General features: G+C 37.0%; 1 protein-coding gene across 2 annotated transcripts; it reads right to left on the bottom strand.

The window, feature by feature from the left end:
* Positions 1-187: 187 nt before the first annotated feature.
* On the bottom strand, positions 188-25,240 carry ZBTB1 (zinc finger and BTB domain containing 1). Of its 2 annotated transcripts, XM_031453858.2 has the most exons (3): positions 24,707-25,240; positions 9,048-10,963; positions 188-2,065 (listed from the first exon to the last, which is right to left on the bottom strand). In XM_031453858.2, exons 2-3 carry the CDS (start codon positions 10,943-10,945, stop codon positions 2,029-2,031), a joined length of 1,935 nt encoding a protein of 644 aa, XP_031309718.1. In that variant the 5' UTR covers positions 10,946-10,963; positions 24,707-25,240; the 3' UTR covers positions 188-2,028. The 2 variants fall into 2 exon arrangements, with proteins under 2 accessions (XP_031309718.1, XP_031309716.1); XM_031453856.2 differs by lacking the exon at positions 188-2,065 and having other exon boundaries at positions 5,257-10,963.
* Between the last annotated feature and the right edge of the window lie 107 nt (positions 25,241-25,347).

The following is a 25,347-nucleotide window of genomic DNA, read 5'->3' as shown; positions in this document are numbered from 1 at the left end:
TTTTAGTTAATTCTTTGTGCACTTCTTAAGCTGCTCAGAAATATCATGATTAGCTATATTAGATTCTTTATTATTTTGATATTGAATGAAAGAAATTGATAACTTTTCAGACAAAATTTTTTAAAAGAGCCAGGTTGAAAAAGTACAGTATAAATAAAAGTAATATACAGACAGTTTAACTTCTGATCATAGAGGAGGAAATTTTATTATGTATAAGCAGTAGATTAAAAAATGTAACAAAAATTGTCTTTGTAACACAGTAACTCCATTTTATACTTATACAGAAAATAATCACATTATAGAGTGCATTTATATCACTTATAATTATTGTAATTCATTACATTTGTAGTTTAGTCCAGTCAAAATTTAAGCCATATTTATTTCGTACATCTAATTCCACCAGTCAATCAAAAATCATTGTTACTGAGTTTCTACTATATTGATCTGGCACCTTTAATTATTGATAGTATTCTTTTATCTTTTCTGTTTCTTGTCTGTTAGAAGTCTGCAGTTCTGTATGCTTATTCATGTTCCCAAAAGAGATTAGCTATAGTTTTTGTTTTAGACTCTAAAACTTCTCTAAGCATTTTTGCTTTATTTCTCTTAAAGCAGTTGAATTCACATGAATTTGAAGTCTTTAATAGATTTCTCATCTCCCTTCTCAACCCTGTACCCATTATCACATTCTAATCAACTCCCTGTGATTTTTTTGTTAATTGGGTTATTAAAATGAATATTCAAGTTATCACTCTGTTTTATAGATAGAGATGTTAAATGATATGCTATTATGTATTCTCTAAGTTAGATCTCTTTGTGCAACTCCTTATTAAAACATTTGAAGAAATCGACTTAAAAACAAACAATTCTGAAAATATGTAACATCTTGATATTGCAGAAGAAACGATGATGATGATGATGAATTGGGTACACAGTTAACTAAAACCAGAACTACAAATATATTCACAATAAGGATATAATGTAAGATTCATATGGTTAATAAATGTGTGTATATCTATCTGTCTGTCTATCTGTCTATGTACCTATCTGTTATCTCCAGGTTAAAATCTCACTTAACATTTCATTTTCCCATGAAAGTTTTTTTTAAACAGGTTAACCATTGTTTGATTCAATACTTAGTTGAATTTCTCTTGACATTTGAAAGCTGAGAAGCATGGTATTATACATTAATACCAAGAATAAATGTTTAACAGAAACTTATTCTGCCTTATTAGGTTACATTACTAAGTTGAGAAGAAAATACTGTGTCTTAAGATACATTCTTCTTGGTTGTCTGTGATTTGTAAAAATATACTACTGTTGAAGTAGTACCACTTCTATTTTTTCTTCAAGTAACAGACTTAAAAGGGAGCCCCATTAATATTAATAATCAAGTTTGTATACACAGTGAAAAAAGAGGAAAAGCAAATGTTACATTACAGGAAGCAATAACTAGATTATTTTTTCTTATTAAAATATTGGTCTTAAATTTTTTCTCTGTACCAACATCTTTTTATTTATACTCTAAACTGCAGATTTTGGGGTATAATTTTTGAAATTGTCTAACTACATTTCATGATATGTAAACTATAATTCAATGTATTTTAAGTTTAGAATTATATGTGTTTATACAGATACGTGATTATCTCACTTTATAATGTATTTATAGTAGCCTAGCAAGCCCTTTTATTTTAGGAGGGACCCTTGAAGATAATTAGCATATAAAGTTTCATTTTAGTGTAACTTTAACCACTGATGTCATATGAATATTCCAGTTATTTTTCTTTAGCAGATTTTCCACAAATAATAGATAGGAGAGTCACCACGAATCAATTTTGTCACAACAAAGTGATTCCAAAGTGATATTTACTGAGTTTTCTTGGATCCTTGCAACTGGAACTTTGGGGTTTGATGAGGTTTGTCAGAAGACAGAAAAGATGGTGTCACTTCAGATCTGATATTCCTGGGTCTGGACTTAAAGATTATCTGTTGAAGATTGATTCTTCCCCATGTCCTCTCCAAATTCAGATCTCACTTCTCCAGAGGTTTAGAAGGCCCTATTTGACCACTGCCACACAGAAAAAGACAAAACTCAAGAAAAATAATATTACAAGTTGACTGCTCTACAAGATACAACATAATTCTTAGTTCAGAATTTAATGACTTTTGGCACCAGGCCAGTACACTACACTGTTAACAGAACAAAGAATGGGAACAAAAAGCACAATTCCTAGAACTTAGATTTATTTAACTTCTTCCCCAATGTAAATTCATCATACCCTTCAAATATAAGGTGTTCTTATTACCAATGTAATTTTTCAGCTATGGGGACAATTTTTTTCTTACATGAGCTAGGTAGGCTAGAATGGGTATGGCTCATAAGTACATAACATAAAAAGATAGGAGGGCAGCCAGGTAGGGAAAGGTAAGGAGAAAGGAAGCAGTTAAGAAATGTTTTCCTTCAAATAAAATAATTTTACAATGTATTTGTTAATGGCAAATCTCTGAATGAAACATAGATCTAACAAATTTAAAAGTTCATGTCCTTTTTATTGAGTGCCTTCAGCCATCAAGTTAACATTATTCTCTTTAAATATTAAGTGCTTTACACTCTGCAAATGAAAATAAACACACACGCACAGAGACATACACACACACACACGCATGCACACACAAAGGAGTTTTCCTTCAAATTCCTAAGTTCATAACTCCCCTAACCTGCTTCAGTGATTCTGGGTAGAATTATATTTTTCGCAGGAATGCTTTGTCCTAATTTTGTCAAAAAGAGATTGTCACTTAAATTATTTTTTTTCCACATCAGGGAACACTTAAGTATTTGAAAGAAACAATGACTTTCATAATCTGGATGTTTATATTTGTCATCTAAAAATGAGCTCTGCTGATTCTGATTGGAAAAGCATTTGGTTTAAGTAGAATAAAAACAAATAGTAACTTTAAAAATAAAGCTTAACTGGGACTTCATAGGCTGTCTCCCTAACTATTCCTTTCCCAAATAGGTAAGTACATAGAGTTAGCAAGTTTTCTAACATAAAATTATTAATATTCCTGACTCTGAAATGAAATCATGTCTTTTACATTTTTGTCGTCCTTTGGCCCTAGAGTTTCCTGTGATTTACTTATTACAATGGTGATTAGTACATTGATACATCTAATTTGGAGCCAAGTACTGAATTATAATCTTCACACCATCTTTTTTGTCAGCAAATGAGTAAGATAATGAGAAAAATTATAAGTGGCTTGCTGTCCAGTAGTGATCTGTGGTGGATTTTGATAAAAACTGTGAATGATTCTGTCACTACTAATGGATCTCTGTGATTTGGTTCTCCTAAACATAACAAGGGAGCAACTTAAATGAAATTTTAACTTTTTAATACTAAAGTCAACTAAGCATGTGCATATAAACATCAAGTGGTATTAAGTTGGTTCAAAATTAGCATGAATTTACAAGCTGTTGTCATTTAGTTAATATTTATATTTCCCAATACTCTGAGATCCAAACATTCTAAATCCTTGCACTTTTGCCTCTTGCCAGCATATAAATTTATAAATAGGTAAATTTCACCTGTCTTAGTATGAGACTGTACCTGTATGTTACCAAGGAATATGTCCATGAGTTTGATAAAAGGCAATGAAAGTAGGCCACTTAAGAGACTATGTAGACATTATCCATGGAATCTTCAGCATCTTATCCTATTCTTTAAAAAGTAACATTTGGCAGATGGTAGAGAGATCCTTAAAGTAGGAGACTTAACATAGTAAAACCAATTGTATAAGTTTCAGAAATCAGGCAATAGAGGCATAAAATTATAATCAGATTAGATTGGGAGGAGCATTGTTTCACTTACACCATTCATTTCTTAAAAGTTTGCTGCTAGGTTAGGGTGGATATACAACTGTTGTTTCTTGAAATTATCTTTCATTTCTTTTACGAGTAAGACTGTCTTTGTAAGTTTACACTAGAAATATATAGGTATTTTTGGTAAATTGAATAATAAACTTTTGTTTTTAGACAACTTAGATTGATTTATAAGCCTTAATCAACCACAATGTGGTAATTAGGGATTTTGTTTTGTTTCTTAATCAAAGAAATGAAAATTTTCTTATCCACATCATCTTTTAAAGCAAAAAGAGGAAACTGATTATTCTGGGGTCCTGATTTTTGGGGAGGATATTTTCAAATGATTTGAGTTAGTCAACTCATCAGTCTCATAACCAATAAAAAGAAATGGTGACTGATGGGAGAGATTAAAACATAAAGGTAAGGAATAGAGAAGACAGAGGGGCAAAAAGTCACAGAGGTAGAAGTATAGAAGTTGAACTCAAATTTATTTTTAATTGAGCACCTACTATGGCCCTGAAAAAAATGGCTGATATACCACTAAATGTTATAAGTTTAAATAAAAGGAAATTAAAACATAAGTGTTTAGTATTTATTTCTAAAACATCATTCTGAACGACCCATTCAAATAAAAAGTTTTGTTTCTGACTGATAAATATGCACATTATTCAGTATGTTCATTAGGTACCCACTATAACCAGGTACCTTACGAGGCATAGTAGGTGATAGATGATGAACGAGGAGTACAGTCTCATAGGAGCTTTGTCACATTTGTTACTGAGCTGAGCAGGCCCTTCTTTGTACTTCTTGATAGGCAGAGTATGTAGCTTAGTGGTTAAGTACAGGAATGTAGAAATCAGATAGGTCTAGTTTCAAATTCCAGCTCTACTATTTAGTTTCTGTGTGATCTTAGGAAAAAGACTAAGTCTCTCTGAACCTTGGTCCCACATCTGGAAAATTAGAATACTTACCTCATAAGGCTATAAGGATTAATTAAAATTACATCTGTAAAGCATTTAGCAGAGTACAAGGAGTGCTAACTAAATGGATGCTGGGATTACTGAGACCCCTGGGATGGGTGGATCATGGGTTTCCAAATCTGGGCCACAGTTTCAAGTTCTTAACATCAAATCTAACACTATTTGCTTCAGTTCTCTGGCATTCATCCTGTCACCCCCAGTTTATTGCACCTCAGGTATCAGGAGAGGGGAGACATTCCACAAGGATATGTTCCCACAGAGCCTTTCAGTACCCTAGAATCCTAGGTGCCTTCAGAGCACAGGCTTGTATCACTGAGAAGCATTTGTCACAAAAGAGGTGGAGGTGGTGAGGAAAGATGAAGAGCTGATCAAAGTAGATTAATAGCAAAAAAAAAAAAAAATTGTAACTCATGAAACCCATTTAGAATTAAGAAATGTACCAAGTTGCTTTATTCTCAACTATGTATACATATACATTCAAGTTTTTCTCTTCTGGTTGGTACTAATTTAGCATTTTGTTAATAACAATGACAAGTTTTAGGTTTAACTGTTACACCGGTTCTTTGGGGAATTTTCCAGAGATCTATTAAATATATCAGTTCCTTAGTTAGTGATAAAGGAACAAATATTATTTAATCAGGGAGAAAGTTGCCAACCATCACCAGCTTCTCTTCCCACATTTTTAGAATATAAACATTGGTATATTATCTCAAGTATTTATGCATACCCTTGGCATGTTCCTAACAGTTGTTTCACTAGGTACTGTATAGCTCTGAGTGAATTGGTTTAATCTGATCAAATCATTTTAACCTATCAAATTTACTTCCATTTCTACTCATCTCACCTAGAAAATTTCAAATGTTTATTTTTTAATTCAACTTTTGTGTCATGTTCATACTTTTGTTCTCAACTACAGTACTTAAATATGATTTTTAGTCAGTCATATTTCTTTAATTGATGCAAATTCTCCTTATTTTAATTCTTTAATTTTTATAACTAGCTCCTGGAATCCTTATGTTCCTTTTCTAATTTTTGTTCATACTCAAACTTCATACATTAAACTTTAGCCATGTACGATTTTACTCACATGAGTCATTTCTCTGAATATTTTTACTTTAAAAATTCAGGGGTGATTAAAATAAATTTCTGAGGCTTAATCCACTGCTGCCTTGGTTGTGCTTTATTAATCCCTGAGATTCTTAGACCTGTTTACTAAAGAATTATAAACATCTGAGTTGCATGGTAATTGGTGGCAAGCTTGTTAAGCACTGACTCCATTCCTCAGGATTTCTTGCTGGAGAACAAAAGGCCCTTTTAGCAAGACTATGTTTGTGAGACAGAAAGAGAAACAAGATTTCACATATATAGATTCTCCCTGAATTTTCAGATTTGGAGCCTAATCATGTAAATTATAAAGGCAGGAGGAGGAGGCAGCTTCCACAGCCTGGCTTCACCGCCTTCACAGCACAGGATGGCAAGAGGCAATACTAAGTAGGTACAGCTCTGTAGCTTCATCCACCCCAGGAGAGAGGAGAAAGAAGTGGGAGGAAACTGGGCCGGAGAGAGGTGCTGAATACCTTTCATTCCCCCTAGTTTTAAAAGGCAAGTAGCCTTTAAAGGAACTCTGCCTTAATAAGGAAAATTGTACATTATACTCACAGAAGCTTGTGCAGCCGGAGCTAGTTGCAAAACAAAATGTGTGTCCTGTGTATCATGCAACTGGCAGAAAACAACATTGTGAGGTGTGGCTTTGTGAACTTATAAACATCTATTATGAAAATCAGAGATTATGTTTAATATTTATATATTTGCTTGCTAATTGTTGGCTGTTAGTATGTGTCTAAACTAAACCCCCTTTCCTTATGGAATAGGAAATCCTTTTTACAGAGTGGTAGTGTTTAGAAAGACACCTGTTCTTTAGTGGTGGGAAAGCCATTTCATAGAGATTTTAATGAGGGGGTCATGGAAAAAAGTGGTCTCAAAGAAAATGATGTCTACTAAGACTATATAAATAGCTTGGAAATTTGGTTTGAGTTAATCTTCTCTCTTTACACTACTCTGACGGTCTCTGGGTTTGTTACAGAACTTTTGTTAGATTCCTATCAGTAATGTATATACTGTATTTCATTTTAAATTGCTTTTCAGATTTAATTACTTGATAAAGTATTGTATCCAAGACTAAGATGAATCACTTTTCTTGGTTTTTCTGCTTTATGTTTTTTTTTTTAATTCCTGATTTCTCATTCATCTTTTCATGTGTTTTCCCCACCTGTTCTTCCCATTATTTTGTTCTAATTCTGCATGGCTCCGGAACTATTTCAATTCTTACTTAACACCTCAACATATTCTCACAAATCTATGAGCTCACACTGTGCTCTAATATAATACTTCTCTTTCAACTAATTCTGTGCTAGTCACTATGTCTCTCAGTTCTCTTGGCAACTTGTTCTTTTATGCAAATTGTATACAAAAATATGACTTGCATATCTTAAAAATGTGATGTAAACAAAAAGAACAATACTGTTAAATTACTGTTCATAATCACAAAATTATACTTTTAAATATAAGAGTTATTTAAAATCCCTTTCATTATGAGACGGGTATTACAATACAAGTAATTCACATTGAAAGGCATTCTATCCAATAGATGTGTTGATTGGTGGGCCAGTTTTGCCAGTGTTTTAATTCACATGTAATTCATGTAGACTCTGTGTCAGCAACAACTAACAGTAATACTACTTTTTAAAATGATAAACTAGTTTCATTTATATGTTCTGTGATTATTTTATAGTTCTCAAATTTTATAGTCTTTTACAGAAAAAAAAAATGCATGGTGATAAATTGCAGTTTGCTATAACACATTTTCTCCAAATCTTAGATAGTATAAAACACAAGACATTTTTCTGCACACTCTACTTTTATAAAAAACCAGATTTGTAATTGATTTCTTTATTTTATTAGATTTATCAATATACATGGCAGCTTTCTCAAATCTCAAAGTAAGTTCCAAAAGTATGTCATTTTAAAGGTGAAAAATCATTTTCCTTTAGATGTCATATTCCTAAAGAACTATTAAAGTCTATTTATAAACAAAAATAATTGATAAACTAACACACTTTAGAAATCAAATATTTTAAATTATTTTAAATGAATACAAGATATGCCTTTTTAATTAACTATCATAGTTAAATTTAATATCACAAAACAAAATGACTTGTCCCCACTAATTTCTCAAGTGGGGTAAAGTCACTGGGTTTTTACACTTAATATAAGTTTTAAATGTGCATATTAAATGATAATATTTTATCAATTATACGAAATATTCATTTATAGGAATTTCCTTAAGTCCATCAATCTTTTTAGGCCAAGTTAGAGCCCATGTCAATCTTCGAGGTTAGATTCAGTGCACCTAACCTGCCTAATAAACTTGTCAATTTAAGAATATGAATTTTCATTGATAAGAAGGGGAAATAAACAGTGACTAAATCACTGTTCAAGTTACAAAAAAAAAAGCTAAAGTGAATGAGATAGTTTCAAATAATTACTTTAAAAAATTTTTAAAATTTAAACAGGAATGGCCAATGATGTCAGGTTTAAAGTTTCATATGGTAACCTTAAAAAAAAAACACATAAAAATAGTGAAGTCATCATCTTATTGATAAAAATACCTAAACTTTAATAGTCATTGAAGGGGTAACAACCACTTGTAGTCTACATTTAAAAGTAATTTTAATCATAGCTAAAACAAACTAAAAACAAAGAATTCTATTAAGAAATAACAAAAATGATAAACATTTAATAACACCTAAAATGTAGTTACTTAAGATCCTAAACAAAAATATTAAACCTAAGAGGGCTCTGAAATTTTTTTCCAACAATTCAACTTATAAAATCATTTTCTAAATAGCTGATATCCTTTGCTTTGGTGTTTTGTCTGCTAACTAAACATTATACAGTAGAAAATCACTTATGTTCTTTTCAAATGCTTGGCATTATAATGTGATCTCATATCTTTCCTCAAATTAAATTTTGCTCCACATATTCCACATGTATACAGATGAACATCCATGTGCTGTTCCAACTGTTCATTATTTGGGAATATCTGAAAGCAGACCTGGCATATAGTCTCACCAGCAGATAAGTGAGAAATCATATGCCGTACATGGTCATGTTTTCTGAAGTTGCCTTGATCACAAATGGAACAGACATACCTGGCCATGCCTTTGTGCATATCATTGTGCAGGCGCAACTGACGTTCTCTTAAAAACTGCTTTCCACATGTCTGACAAACAAACTGTTTTTCCTTAGTATGAACAGTATAGTGTTCTCTTAAGTGACAGCGCTGATAAAATCCTTTTCCACACAGATTACAAAAATGCTTTCGTCTGTGATCTCTTTCGTTCTCTTCCATGATGGCACTCTTAAACATGTCTTGGTCTAGGCAGCTAGACATATGTTCAACTACTAGATTTTCAGTTTCAAAACGCTGGCCACAGTTCGGACATCGAAAAGGACAGGCAGAATGTTTAAATAACTGCTTTTTTTGGATACTGTTTATCTGGAAATGATTGTCCCGAAAATCATCCAACATTTCAACAAACATATCCCTTATTTCAGACTGCTCATCAGGATTCTCTTCCATGTCCATTTTCTCCTCGGTGTTTCCTAACCCGTTCATCGTCAGATCTTGGGGTTCTCCACACCTCTGGGCATGTTCCTGAAGCTGTCTACCCTTCACAAGTATTTGTCCGCATTTACCACATGCGCAGATATTCTCGATGTGTTTGGCTAAGTAGTGAGACGACAGGTCCTCCTCGGTGATCGTGAGCCCACAGAGCTCACAAGATGCGTTTTCAGTATCCTCTTGTACTGGACTGCTGTTGTTTGGGGGCCTTAGATTTTCCAAACCACTTCTTTCATCAGCGTTTATTGACATCCGAGGTTTCAGACTTTTCCTCCCACTTTTTTTAACACTGACATCTTCTTCCACGTAGTATCTATAAAATGGCTCTTCAGGTTCGTCTTCTAATTCGTCATTGTCAGTGGACTCGTTACAGTCTTTATCGGTAACTTTAATAATGTTAAAATCTTTCAGTTCATCTGTAGGAATATCTTCTGGTTCCATCTTGATAATGATTCTTTTCCTCTCAGCAGCTCTGCTTTTTTCTTCGCTGGCTAGTTCAGACTCCACTGTGCTACTTTTTCTGCTGCCAGTAGTTGAGGCTGAATCATCAGCAGCCTGGCTTGTGTCTCCTCTGTATTTGTCTGTCTGTGCAGAAAATGTTTTAGAAGAATCCTTTTCACCAAATTCAGCTTTGATATTACTGTCTTTCCCATCTCTAATATCCACTATTCTGTGATAGGATCTTGTGTTTTGGTATGAATGTCTGTTAGTACAGGTTAGCACATGCTCATCTAATAATTTTTCACAGCTAAAGCCAAATCCACAACTATCACAGGTAAAACTCCGTCCAAAGCGTCGTGACACACGTTCTTTTGGAGTAGATAATTTGGACACAGAACTCTTCTTACATACATCAAACAGTGGTTCAGGAAAAGTACCTAATTGCAAAGACTCTTCATCAGGCTCTCTATTATGGGGTGTATTTACTGTTGAACTTGGCTCTGCACACCACCTATTGGCTTCACTGCCATTTCTAGCTACGGTGTCTTCATACATTCTTACCCCAAATATCATTTTGCTGTTCTGTTTGCTAGAAGCAGAAGATGAACATTTTGAACTGGAACAATCTGCATCCTGTATGTCTTCTAAGCAGTCAGGAACATTGTACAGCTGTAGGTAGTTCATTGCCACTTTAAACTGCTCAAAACTGGAAGGAGCTGTCATAATTTTTCCTAAATACATAAACTGCAAAATGAGATCAAAGCACTCGGCACTAATTTTCATGTTGCTGAGATTCAGTTGTGCAGTACTGTGCTGATGGTTCATGAAAAACATTCTAAAATAGGAGCTACAGGCAGCTAGAACTGCTTTGTGTGCTTGAAAGTAAATGTCATCAATCGCAATACAACAGTCACAGAGAAAACCCCATTCCCTTTGGTTGTTTAGCTGCTGAAGGACGTAGCTGCTGTGGCTGGGCTTTGCCATCTTCTATTAATTAGGGACCTATATGAAACAAAAATATTAAAGTCAGACAAGCTATCAGAAAAACACTTGAAAAAAAGAATAATTTTGGCCATGACTTGTGAATTGTGTGACTTTGCTATCAAGGTACGAATAGCTTTCCATTCTAATGTAGCACAATGCAATAATATATACCGGAATCATTTTTAAAATTTGTTAAGTGAAGATACCCAGCCATTTATTCAAGCTTCTGATTTTTATTTTAAGAAATATAAGCAAAGATGTCAAAAGCAAAAACTATCATTTTGGTTTCATTACAACTCTAGTGGGAAAAAGGTATACTGAATTTGAATGGAAAAAAGACACTAGTTAAAAGTACTTGAAGGATACAAACAATGAAAGTAAATAAAATAGCAATTTAAATTGACAGTAATTAGATTGCAGAGTATTAAAAACTTCTTAGGTGATTGACATAAAGGAATTATTTATTGCACATCCTTAATTATGATGTGGGTATTTTGGTTGTGTCAAAAGAATCCTTATGTTTTAGATATACATACTGATCATTTATTGATAAAATGATGTATCTAAGATATGCCTGAAAATAATCCAGGGGGTGGGTGTGGGGGCTATAGAGGATAAAAGACTGCCATGTGTTGGTAACTGTTGAAGCTGGGAGGTAGATATAATTCTATGCTTGTATGTTTGAAATTTTTTCTTAGAAAAATTCTGTTTACAAAAGCTTATTAGATTACATGGAAATGGCACCAAACAAACAGATTTGATCAATGCTCGTCTCTTTTCTTATTAGAGAAGCAGTAATTCTGTAGAGTCAGAGTATTTGTCTGATAGGGGTTGGCAAGCACATCAGGGTATAAAGAAGCAGTGGATCTACTTGGGAAGGAGTTACCTATCCTTAGATTGTAGATTTTTCTTCATTTTTTAATCATTATAAAAAAAAAGTATACAAAAGTAACACATGCTCATTGCAAAAAACTGAAACATAAAAGTACACAGAATAAAAACACACTTTATATCACAAACCTCTTCCCAGAGGTAACCTCTCCAATTATATGTCTTCGGATCTGTTTACATGTATACACACAGAGTCAACAGCTACTGAGTACCTACTATGTGCCAGGCACACAGTTTTGTTTTTGTTGTTGTTGTTGTTGTTGTTTTACCTAAATGGTATCATACTGTATATACCTTTCTGCAACTAGTTTTCTTCATTTATCAACATATGGTAGGCACTATAAATATTTTTGAAGTAGGGAGTTGACATCAAATGAAGAAAAAGAAGACAAACATTTTAAAAGGATTATAAACCCTATTATATTATAAAGCTAAAATAAGATTCAATTTTAGCCTCAGTTTTTAATCTGTATACATAAAACTTCAGACTCTATCTTCTACTTAAAAACAAGTTCCTACGCAATATGACTGAGCATAAAAACAACATTTAACAAGCTGTTCAGGGAAATAAAATGTTCATTCTTCAGTCCCCAAACCCTTCAATTCCTGCAGTAGTAATTAAGAGATTACCTAAATTTAGTTACTTCCACTTGCTTTTTATCTGTTTGTCACAGATCACATGTGATCTCATACCCCTATTCCCCACTACCTAAAGATCACTCTGCCTCCTTCCTGCCTGAAGACACAGAGCTACATAGTCAGGATGTGCACCTGGTGAAATGAAGGTGGCTTATAATGAGATCTCCTGCCTTCTTAAAATTGCAACCAGAAGGCCTTCTCTGTAAGCTAGATCAAGTATTTCAAATAGGCACAGTATTTCAACCTTGTGTAACTCCAATATCTGTACTAAAATTAAGAAGTCATGTTCAGTATGTACCTAAATACAAAAAGCAATGTATGGACAGATATTTATCAATGTGTTACTTATAACCTGAAGTGCCTGGTAATAAGGGAGTCATGAATAAACCAAGGTAAATCCCCTCCCTAAAATTCACTGTCATGTGGCCTTTATGAAAATTATTATTTATGAATGAAGACCATAGAAGAAAATGAGAAAAGATTTCAGGATGGAAAGTCAACTAAATAAACACAGGCTATGAAATTATATAACAATTACAATTACATAAAACAAATCCAAATAACAACTAAACCTTATTCAAAGGGTAAAAAAGGAAAAAAAGAAAAAAACCCCACAAAAATATAGACCTCAAGCCCCATTTATGTACTTTGAGATTTCTCAGTCTATAGGTATTCTGCAGAATTCATAGAGAACTTTAATGAATAAAGAGTGTAGGGATAGGTATTATTGCAAATTTTTTCTAGTAATAAGAGTTGTTCAAAAATGAAACAAACTCGTCCAAAAGATGAGTGCCCTGTGGAGTTCAGAGATGTTGATGACAGTACTGTCCAAAGAGCACAGGCTTCCAAGGGCTTCCAAGGGCTTTGGATCAGAAGGCCCGAATTCCAATCTAGGTTTGCCACCCTGGATAACTTGTTTGTTCTCACTGACCCCAAGTTTCCTGAATGGTCAAAGTGGGATAATAATATCTCAAATAATGTATCAAACATTAGGATTCGTAGGAGCAATGTGTAAAATGTCTAGTGCTTGACTTGTGATAATTAATGGAAGTAACAGTGGTGGTAGTTGTGGCAGTGGTGACACTCACTTAAGCGTAAGAGGTAAGTTTGACCAGATAATCTTAAAGTTTCCTTCCAAATAAGAGTCCAGCAGGATGAAAGCCAGCTTTTCATCTGTTTATCTCTTAAAACTTTGAAGCTGTAAATATCCCATGCTTGAAATGATTACATAAAGAACCTAAAAGTTCCAAGGACCCTTCTAATCTAAAGGAAAAGCAGTTTTATGGTCAGCAACCAAAATTAATCCAGCTACACAGAAAATCAATGACAGTCATCATTCAATTAAATTAGTGAACATACATTGTGTTAACATAAACAAAACACTACAAATAAGAGCATCAACAGCATCTTAACACACGTTAATTCAACAAACATTTGTTGAGTATTGTGGTGTACCAGGCACTGAATAAAATACTGAGAATCAACAATAGCATAGGTACTCTGTAATCTGAAGGATACATAGTTGCAGGGAATTTTGACCTGTTCCAGATTAGTGACTTCATTCAATATATACTCTGCAAAGTGCCTACTTTGTGCACAAAGGCACTGTGCTGGGTGGAGAAAACAGGGCTCTGGGTCAGACAGACTTGAGTATGAATCCCACCACCTCCATATCTGTGTGTATGTTTCTTTCCCTCATACAGCTCCAGCTGAACAATATCTTTTTGTCTAAAATCAGTGCTAACACTTTAGCTCCTAGACTGACCTAAAACTGCAGTTTCATTAATGTTATTATACAAATATGCATGTTCTGAGTAAAGATGATTTTAGGGAGAGTAACTTTTTTTTTAATTGAGTTATAGTCAGTTTACAACGTTGTGTCAATTTCTGGTATACAGCACAATTCTTCAGTCATACATGAATATACATATATTCATTTTCATATTCTTTTCCACTGTGAGCTACTACAAGATATTGAATATATTTCCCTGTACTATACAGTATAAACTTATCTATTTTATATATACCAGTCAGTATCTGCAAATCTCAAGCTCCCAGTTTATCCCTTCCTATCCCAATTCTTTTATTTAAAATTGTTTATCTTTCAACTGTTTTTGCTTTTCCAACTACTTCTGTGATTGCTTTTGGTTGTGTTACTAGCTGCATCACTGGTAGAACAAGTTTGTACAGCTAAAACTCAGGGCTGGGGTCGAGAGTAGAAACTTCAAATGTGATCAAAGTCAAGGGTTCCCCGAAGGCTAGAAGGACACCTAGTGTGGAAGCAGTTCTCCAGAGGAACAAAGAGTTAGGGGATACAGAAAGATTTACACTGGATTTTTAACACTTTGAAAAAGCTTAACCAGCTCATCTCAAATTCAAAAACAGCTACCAAGCCCATTAAGAATATTAAGGAATTTCGATATTTGTAGGCTTTTAGAGCTTAGAGATCTAATCTAGTCCAACCTTCTTATTTCATAGAAGAAAGACAAAGATGTAGTGCTGTTAAACAATGTTATCAAAGATACAGTTAACTGTGTTGAAGTAGGTACTGGGACTCCTGACCATCCAGATGGGTACTAAGCACTGAACAGTGGTTACTACACACTTCTTGGTACTATGCAGTGTGCCCTTCTGCAAAGAACAAGGACGGGGCATGTATCCTTAATATAGGGTTTATTAAGGCTCTAGCACAATTAATTACACCATCTGAACACCATCTGTAACATGGTTGTATCTGCATGTGTGTAGCTAGTCTTATTCAGTAGATGTGTTCCCTATGTTATACTCTGTAAGTTGTTTCAGTAAATTTTTCACTGACATGGTGAGATTTTAGAAATACTTTTCCTTCATTGCTAAATCTCTTAAATTGGAAAAAAGTTTTGCTGGAAGTTTCCTTTGCCCTAGCCTTAGTCAAATGATAAATTAAAGGTCTATAAATAAACATATAAAGTGAATGAAAAAGTAAAGGAATTCCGGAGTGACTTCTTTAAGGCAACCCATCACCCTCTAATTGCGTCATAGACTTGCATTACCTAGGACAGCCCCTGAAGACCTCAGTGAGTCTGCAGCAGAGCCTAGCATCGCATGCAATTCAGCACCTCAGTCTCTGAACTGCAAACACTTACCTCTGGGTATCAAAGGAAATTTAAGTATATATATTCATTTCCTCATACCTATTTCTTATATGACTGAATGTAAGTATATGGATTTAATTTGAGGGCTATAGACTAACTTCTTAAGAAGCCTGAAATATAGTGAAAGGATTTTCTCATGTTTATAAATCAGAGTATCAGAGTGTACTAAACACCTATAATGTTCCTAACACGGCATAAAGCATTGAGGTAGAGGATGGAGAAGGGTGGTATACAGTAGAGCCAATTACATATGAGGGATTACATTTTAAACCAAGAAACAATTTGACAAAAATTAAGTACTAAATTATATTGAATAAAGTTCAGTAAGTTTAGAAAAAGAAAAGCATGAATTGGACTAGAACAGTAGGCTTTAGGAAGGATTTGAGTGAAGTCTTGATGAATGAGTAGAATCGAGAAAAACAGAAAGCAAGGGGAAAGGCATTTCAGATACCCGTATTGGTGTGTGCGTAAATAACTGGAGAGAGGTACACAGCAACACAAAAGCTTGGAAATGTAATGAGAGGGAAGGGAACTTTGTTTTATGGCCTTCCTATCGAAGTGCCAGAGTTTAGTCTAAGCAGAGGTGTGTGTGGCTTAAAACTAGAGCCTGGCACATCAGTAATATATACGTATATATGTACACACATGTATATATATATGCATGTAAATATGTATATCATTTTATCATTTAATACCCATAACAAACCCCATAAAGTATATACTGTTTTAAGACCCATTTCCAGATGAGAGAACGAAACATGATGTTACATAACCTTCCTAAGGCCACAGAGGACTTGGTGAGATTAGAACACAATACGACTCTTGAGCCTGAGATCATAGCCTGAACGACTTTGCCACCTATAAAAATAAGGTCACCTTGGCAAAATTCTTTCCTAGAATACCATTTTCCAGCGTATACAGTATCCCAATCTCTAAATTTAAGCTTAATAAAATTTTCTAGGTTTTCTCCTTGAGATTTCCAGGCAGAACTGGTTGTATAAGGCTCCCAAAGGTAAAAGGTCTTTACTTCAAGGCACTGAAATTGGACAGACATGATCAAGTTTAGAAAATTTTACTCACTTTTTAGAACAAGCACTCTGGCTGGTTATTAGACTACAAATTCAGTACTTAGTACAGGAAGTTCTGAAATTATAATTGGGTTATGTTCTAAAACTTTATTTTTAAGTTTTTTATTTGTAACTTGAAACACGTATTCCCATAGAAACAAAGCTATAAATGGTGGCTCCATTCCATGCTCACACCCTAAAATATTTAAAAGCCCTAAAGTAGCTGTGTGTTCATTTGTCCCAACACTGCTGCAGTAGTACCTGCATTTTTAGCACTAACAGCGGTACTGTGCAGCAATGCCTACTACACCCAACTCCCTGGGACAGCACGAGGCTTACCAGCCTTTGTGTTCCCTGTGCCTAGCACACTTCCCACATAGTTGGCACTTAATTCATGCTTGTTAAATGAAAGTATTAAATAAGAGCCCAGGAAGCATACACTGATAAATTTGAATACCAGTCCTACCATTTATTTAGCTATGAATTTTCTTAACCTCTCTAACCCTACTTTTCTCATCTACAAAGTAGAGATAATCATACTCCTCACAGAATTCTTCTATAAATTAGAGATGACAAATGTTTGTCTTTTCAATCTGCGCATAATATGATTTTTCTTAAATATTAATGTCATCATTGTGAATAAAGTTCATAGAATTTTATGAAATAATCAAGTTCAACCCACTGCTTTATAGATGAGAAAACAAACTGAGGCCCTGAGAGGTTAAGCTATATACTCAAAGTCACGTCTAGTTTTAGTGGCTGACGGGACAGGATCTTGGTCTCCTCAATCCTGGCCTAGAGATATTCCTGCTATTCTAAGAGCAGCCCCCAGGGACAGCAACACCTGGCTGGCTGCTTTCTCCTCTGCATCAATTATATTCTCCTGAAAAACAGGAGCTGTTCAAATTTGCTAGGGTTGTTTGCACCTACACAAAATGGCCTGAAACTGTTGTGCTTTGGGAGACTGTAGTTTGTTGGTTGGTTAGTATTTTTCCGTCTCCTTACTTGTCAAGCCAACAGCTGTCACTTCTGAAAGGTGTGCTGATCTCCTGCTGCCCACCATTTCAATGTGTTATGGGTGATGAAATTAGATAAAAACTCACTGAAACTGAATCTACATAAATAATTTCATTTTCTGTGAGGACCTAGGGAAGTGTTCTATGAGTAAGATAAGGATTTTAATGCCTGCACTCCGTTTAATCTATTTTTATTGCTGATGGGCAACAAATTGCCTTAGTCTTTGGCTTCAAGCCAGGGCACTGGATAGCTGAGGCTGTCAACCAATTTCTGAATAAATGAGTTTGTTACCTTAGTTAAGTGCTAGGTCTAGGAAATGAATTTAGCCACAAAGAAAGCAAAGGGAACATACTGGCTTCTGAAATACTTCTCTTTCCCTCCAGGCGTGGAAGAGGAAACGCATTTAATTCAGGCAGTCTACAGTTTGATCTGTTCATCCTAAAGCAATATGGCATCTTCTGACCACCAGAGGGCACTGGGTGAACAGCAGGCCTCTCTCAGCAAAAAGCAGCTTCACTAGGAAGTCCCTTTTTGCACGTGGCATACATATTCTTAGGGTTCATTTTGTGGAACTTCTATCTATTCCAGAGTACTCACTCTGTGACTCTGGGACCCACCAAAAACTGCTCGGGGTCCCCGTCTCCACCATGCACCAATCACCCAGGCTACTTGGGAATCACATGGGACTTCTTCCTCCTAATTAACTATTCAATCTTGCCAATTTTCTCACTAAGTATTTCTCAAATCTGTCCATCCTTACCTTCCCTGTCCTTCTGAGGCAGGGACTCATTACTCCTGAATTATTACAATAGGCTCCTTAACTGGTCCCTCAAATCCATCTTTTACCCTCAGACGATTCATAAGGAATAAAAATCAGACCCCATAATCCTGCTTAAACCCTTCTATGGGTCCTTTCACATACCCTCAGGCTAACATACAAACTCCTTAGCAAGGTATACAAAAGCCCTCCGTGCCCACCCATTTAGTCTCCTGTTTGGCTACGTCCTGCTTCAGGCTCCGTGTTCAAGCAGCATAAAATATCTTGTCACCCCCACTCCATATACTTCATGTATTTTTTATCTCCATTTTTACTCATGCTTATTGGTTCTTCTGTCTGAACCTCCCACATATCTTTTAAGAATCAGTTTATCACTTCCTCCAGAAAGCCTTCTGTAAGACCTCCCTCTCCCACTGTTTTAGGTTTTGATATTACTCTGTGTATCATCTCCTTATTTTGCACCTATTATGCTATTTTCAATCATCAGAACAGCAACATAAAGTAGATGTTAACTTACTAGGTGTGTGAACTTGAGCAGGTTGTTTAACCAATCTGTGCCTCAGTTCTCTCATCTAAGGATGGGGATGGTATATCTTTCCGGCATTTAGAGTTACTGTAAAGGAGTGTTTGTCACGGAGCAGGTGCTAAATAACAATCAGCTACCACAATTATCTATGTGTCGGTCTCTGAACTAGACTATGAGCAACTTTAAAGCAAGGACTCTGGCCTGTTTGATTCCCTGCAACACAGCAGGTACTCAGTAAATGTTGCTAAGTGAGGCACCTCTATGGCTATGGGAGGGACTACCCAGCTTTCTTCTTTCAGCAGATCCACACATATTTTTTAAATGTATTTTTTTCCGATTTTGTAGCTCCAAGTGTTAAATTTTTAATTCTAACCAAAATCCTGAAAACTTCACACTCTTACCTAATTAAGTCAGTAAAACCAGGGGGGAGAGTAAAGCTCAGAGGTAGAGTGTGAGCTTAGCATGCCCGAGGTCCTGGGTTCAATCCCCAGGACAGCCACTGAAAATAAATAAATAAATAAATAAATAAATAAATAAATAAATAAATAAACAAACAAACAAACAAACAAACAAACAATTACCTCCCCTCACAGCCCCCCCTGCCAAAAAAAAAGTCAATAAAATCAATAAAAAAGTATCATAAAAAGTATGTTCATAGTAAGAAACTGAACTCCATTTTTAAGCATTAAATCTATTTAAGATTCCTCCTAATCCCAAAGCAAAAGCTTTCATGCTTTCATACATGATATTCCCTTGCTTAGAACCTCTTCAATGTCCAGATCACTCTCTTCAAGAAGTTTTCTGATTCCAGGGTAAGGCAGATGCCCCTCTTCTGTGCTTCCAAAACAGCCTATACCTACAACTACAGGGTGACAAATAGTGTATCATCCAAGCTGGGATGCTCTATCCATCACCATACTCACAGCAGGGATTATAATTATGTGGTTCCCCTGCTTTGCTGTAAACTCCCTGAGATCAGGGCATTGTCTTAGTCATTACTGTATCCCCTGAGCCTCTAAAAGTTGCCTGACATTTAGTTGATATTTGATCAGTTTTTGAATGAGTAAGTGTTGAAGTAAGCAAGTTTTATTTTGCTTATCAATTTTTTGTGTTATTTCAATTATGGCAATTTTTATATAGAAGTCAAAATTTTACAAAGTGATTTTCCATACATTATACAACTGATTCTCCCAACAACCCTTAGGTAGGTGTTTTTATTATTCTCATTTTGTGAATGAGGAAACAGGTTCAGTGGTTGATACTCAAGGGTTCATCTCATAAGACAGGACTCAAACTCTGACTCTTGATTCAGAGCCCTGACTTTCAGTTTCTATAAACCAGACCATACTCTTTCTGGCAATGACTATTAACTGAAGTGTCCCTTTGGACACCAAGCCTCCCAGAGTCACCCCATTCGCATAAAACCTCATATTGCAGGCAGAATGCCCTGCCCCTCCCCATCTCCTCTTCCATCTGCTGACTCCCACTGCCCATCAGAGCAAGCCCTCCCCTAATACTAAAGATTTAAAGTGAGGATGGAGCTCTTCAGTTATCTCTAAAAAGGATTATATGCATCTCACATGCAGACAACAAACAGAAAATATGATTGGCAATTAAATTCTTTCTTTAGTTTCCCAATATTATTTTGAAAATCATTTTTTAAAGTCGGTAACTTTTATTTATAACTAGCAATAAATCTCCAGAAAAGAATATGGAGAAAAATATTCCATTCACATCAGTGACAAAATTTTTAACTACTAATGACTAAGTTTAATGAATGCCTCAGGACCTACATGCATAAAGTCTCATTGAGGGATATAATTAAGGATTTAGGAAAATGGAAAGATAAATGATGTTTTAAGGTGCAAAGACTTAACATCACAAAAATACGACTTCTCTCCAAATTAATACACAATTTAATTCAAATTAAAATCCTAACAGGCTTTTTACTTTAATTGGATAAAATTATCTTTAAGAATAAAAGGAAAATCAACTTCTGGCATGACAGGGTGTGAAGTATCAAGGGTCTGCTCCCCAGAAAAACTGATGAAAATTGTTTAAATATTTTAAGTCTCTGGAAACAGGCCTAAGGGCATATAGCAAGTAAAGAAAATCTACTCAAGAAAATCTACTCAAATTTGGTGAGAACTAAGAGATTTTGTGATATCTGAACCAAGAATGCTCCCTCCCTTTCCTCTCCAAGGTCAGCAAACCCAATCTCTGCTCAGGCTGCTGCAGCCAAGAACCCAGAGCTCCCTATCCCCTGAGCTCTCAGTCATAGGACTTTCTTCCCTAGAGGTGCAGGAATGGCAGCATTTCTTATCCTTTGCCCGGCTACCAGCAGCTGACTCTAAATTCTGGGAGAAAGTGGCCAAGAGGTGGGAGTTCTATTCTTCCATCCAGCCCCTACTGGTGGGGTGAATTATATGGTATATGAATTATATCTCAATAAGGATGTTTTTTAAAAAAAAGAGTAAGTGGAAGAATATATGCCAAGAATAACAAAAGTATGAAAAGGGAGCACATGAACCCCCAGATATCAGAATTTAAATAAGGCCACTATAATCAAGCCAACATGGTACAGGCATAGAGATAAACAGATCTGAATTGAGACACAGAAATAAATTCCTATGCATGTAAGTACCAAAATTGATTTTAAACTCAAAGCAGAGTAGTGTAAACAACACCCAAGTCGCCAACAATCTCAAATAAGCAATGTTGATTTAACTTCTACATACTGTTTTGGGAATTTGTCTTTAGAACATCAACTACTTCACAGCTCACTCTTCTTGAATATACCAGGCTAAGGAAGAAGTGATTCTGTACTTTGACTAAGACTTCTTATAGTTACTATACAAATGACAATACATACCATCATATAAGTACACTTAGAAATCTATCCTAAATATGTACCATCTCCTTCCAGGCCACATCTGAAAATTGCACAGTCATTAATCCTCTTCTTTCCCCTAATTTCTTTTCCTTGATGTTTGGCATGTGCCTCTGGATACTGATCAAGGGGGAACTCCATCATCCCATATCAGCACTGGGATATCCTGGCAGTGGTCTTAATGGCAAGTATACCCATTCCTTCCCAACTATAAATTATGAAACTCTTAACAAACATGAGGGTTTTGTTTTAATGAGTTTGGCCAGTATAAATCAACCTATCAGAGGCTTGACACCAACATTAAAAGTGTGAGAACTAGCCCACCAAGCTATGGTAAGCACTTCATAAGGACAAACTTAAAATAGCAGCCCTGCTATATTTAAACTCTCATGTCTGTTACTTAATCATAGAATTTTAAATCAGTCCAGTGCAAAACATTCCTTTTTCCTTTACCTGGCCAATTCTCATCAACCTGAGTAGGGAACAGAGAACATAAGCCCATGAATCATCAGGGCCATCCCTAGCAGGGTGAGGCACACACAGCAGCACATTATGATCAAGTGTTATCTTCTTTCCTTCTCAACAAGGAATTGACTATTAACAGTGATTACCTCTTGGGAGTGGGAGTCAAGAATGTCTTTCATTTTTGTATTTTATGTACTTCAGTACAGTTTGAATTTTTACAAAGAGCACCGATTTCATAAAAAAAAATCTCCATTTTGAGAAAAAATAAATATGAATCATTTTTAGTTTGGTTCCCATTAGAGTGTAAGAATAAATAAAATAATTTCAATATTTTATGGTAAGAGATATCAGCACAAGAACAAAGTATCAGGAGAAAAGGTCTTACATAGAGACCAAACTGACCTCTCAAGCAGATGTTTTTCAAATATACCTCGATTTTCGGGGGAGGACAACAAATTGTAGCTTAAAAATAAAAATCTATGGGAAAATTTCTGCATTTTTATCCCAAATGGTTTCCTCCCCTTTGGGCCAGAAGCTTAATAGCTAAGGCTAAGCACTTGCCCTGGATGGAGGAGGAGAGGTCTTGTGAAAGCAGACAATTCTTTTCTCTTGCACTTTAGGATGGGAAACGGTGCTGCAAGGACCACAGAGACACCCTTAAAAAGCTACCTTCCCTAGAGCCTGGCAAAAGAGAATGAGGAAACAGCACAAAAATTCTGCAATGTTAAAGCGAAACACAAGGTCAAGAGCAAGTAGCTGGGACTGTGCTCTGCCCTGCTAAGGTCCTGGTTAAATATGGTTTCTCTTTCTCTACAATGATACCTCAGGGCTCCCCCTTTCTCCTAAATTAGGCCATACTGGGGTAGGGAGAGTAGAAAAGCTTCAGATAAGACCGTTCAACCTGAGTTATTCTAAACCATGAAAATGTGGTCATAATGAAGAAGTTTGTTTTTAAAATGAATACAAGACGTTAACTGAAGGCTGTATTTCTAGAATGTTTTTATTAGTCTTTGGAAAAGCATTTCACCTCAACTATGTTTCAGTTCTCTCTGTTTAAGATGAGGAAACCCTCATCTAGCTTTGAAAGCCATTCAGTTATTTACTGAGACTTTATTACATATCCAGCAAGTGATTCAGAAGGAAAAGTTTCAAGGTTCTGATGGCCAGCTTCAAACTTCATCTTTTTGTACCCCAATTCTCTTCATCCCATCCATTTGAAATGACAAAATTTAATAGAATCTAATTTCTCCGTTTCAAAGGAGAAGGTGGTGAGTGCTTTGGAGTTATGAGAACTGCAACCTTAACCAAATCTGGTCCAGAGAGGCTGATTCTAAGTCAGAGGGCCTGGGACCACTTCTTGGGCTCCACTGTCAAAGAGAAAACTGTTCCTGCCGTGATACATACTGCATGGAAATACACTTAGGCCAACGGAGAATCTGCGCGTGACTACCACGTTAAAGCTCGATTTAGGAATATTATTACACGCAGACAAATGCCTTACTGTCCCCAGACAACATCAAGGACTTTCATCAACATCTCCTTGACGCTCCCAATTTGGAAAACGCCATGTCAACCTTTCAGATACCGTAGACGCATTGCTTAGGTAGCAAGGGAGCCTGGCAAAGTGCTGAGCTCAGACCCAAGCCTACATATTTTAGTGGTAGCGACGCTCGATCTACGTCCAACATATTTACCGAACACTCACAGAACTTCTAATAAGCGCCCACCACTTGGAAGCGAAAGCACTTTCTTCCCAGGAAACTGAAGATCTTTCCACTGAAAATTCCCAAACCCGAGACCTATCACTTTTTACTGAACAAAAAAGCGTGTGTGCCGGCAAGAGGGAGTGGGAAAGAGCGTGGCAAGAATTTGCACGGCTCTGACGCCTCCTCCCTCGGAGCGCGCCCAAGTCTGCGGCCTCGGGCTCCGGGACACTTCCCCTCCCACCCGCCGAGGAGCCGCGGTTGTAAGTTGAGAGAAGCGGGCTGGGCACGTCAATCAACTGGGTCCTCCCGCCTCCCGTCTACACCTACCCTCCCCTCCCCCCTCAGAAAAATAAAGGCAGAGAAAGAAAGGGAAAAGAAGGTAACTAATTTGGGAACTAGTTGTCGTGGGGTCTCCGTCTCAGACCCATGGAGGCCGCACGTCCCCGGCCAGGCGCGCCAGCGGGCGGCGGGATCAACCAGGCGGCCCGGCAGCCGCCCGTCGCCGGTCCTCGCAGCGCGTCCGCCGCACTCCGGCTCCCCGCACAGGTCGGCGCCGCTCTGGCCCCGCACTCCGTCAAGCCCGCGGCCCGCCGCCCTCTGGCCCGGGCCAAAGTTGCGCAAATAGCCCCACAACTGGCAGATACTCACCGGCCGCAGCAGGAACCGGGGCTGCGGAGATTTTAGGGAGTTTAAGGCAAATCAGCCACGGGAAAGGCAGGCGGAGGCGAAGGGGCCGCGAGCTGCAGTGGCGACGGCGCGCGGCGCTCGGGCTGGGCTGCGCGGAGAGGCTCTGGCTCTGCCAAGGACTGTGCTGCAACAAAGGACTTCCGCTGCCGCACAGCCGCGCCTGCCGCACCGCACTGAGCCGGCCCCGCTTACGCGGCGACTCCGGGTCTGCCCACCAGTTCGCTGCGGCGTCCGCCAGCCTTCCCCTCCCTTTCGACCGCCCACCCACTCCGCCGCTGGCTGCTAGGGGCACCCGCGGTCGCCTGTTTGTTGCAACAAGTTTCTGCGTCGGGCTCCGAGGAGGCTGGCGCAACCCGCACCGCGGGCGCCGGCGCGGTGGCGGCCTGACCACCCCTTTCGCCCCTCTCCCACGGGTAGGCTTGGGACCTCCTCCTCCTCCTGTTTGCACAGCTGGATGGGACTGGGCTCCTCCCGACTCCCCAGTGGCAGGATGCTGCTTTCCCACTTCGTCCAGATGTCAGACCCCGGCCCCATAGGATCTATCATCTGGGCTGTCCTTCACTGTACGTCCCCGGCGTTCTGGGGGAGCCGGCACCCTTGCA

This window comes from Camelus dromedarius, chromosome 5, assembly GCF_036321535.1.
Source record: "Camelus dromedarius isolate mCamDro1 chromosome 5, mCamDro1.pat, whole genome shotgun sequence".
Lineage (NCBI taxonomy): Eukaryota > Metazoa > Chordata > Mammalia > Artiodactyla > Camelidae > Camelus > Camelus dromedarius.
The sequence above is the reverse complement of the archived record's forward strand: the minus strand, read 5'-3'. Positions and strand labels throughout refer to the sequence as shown.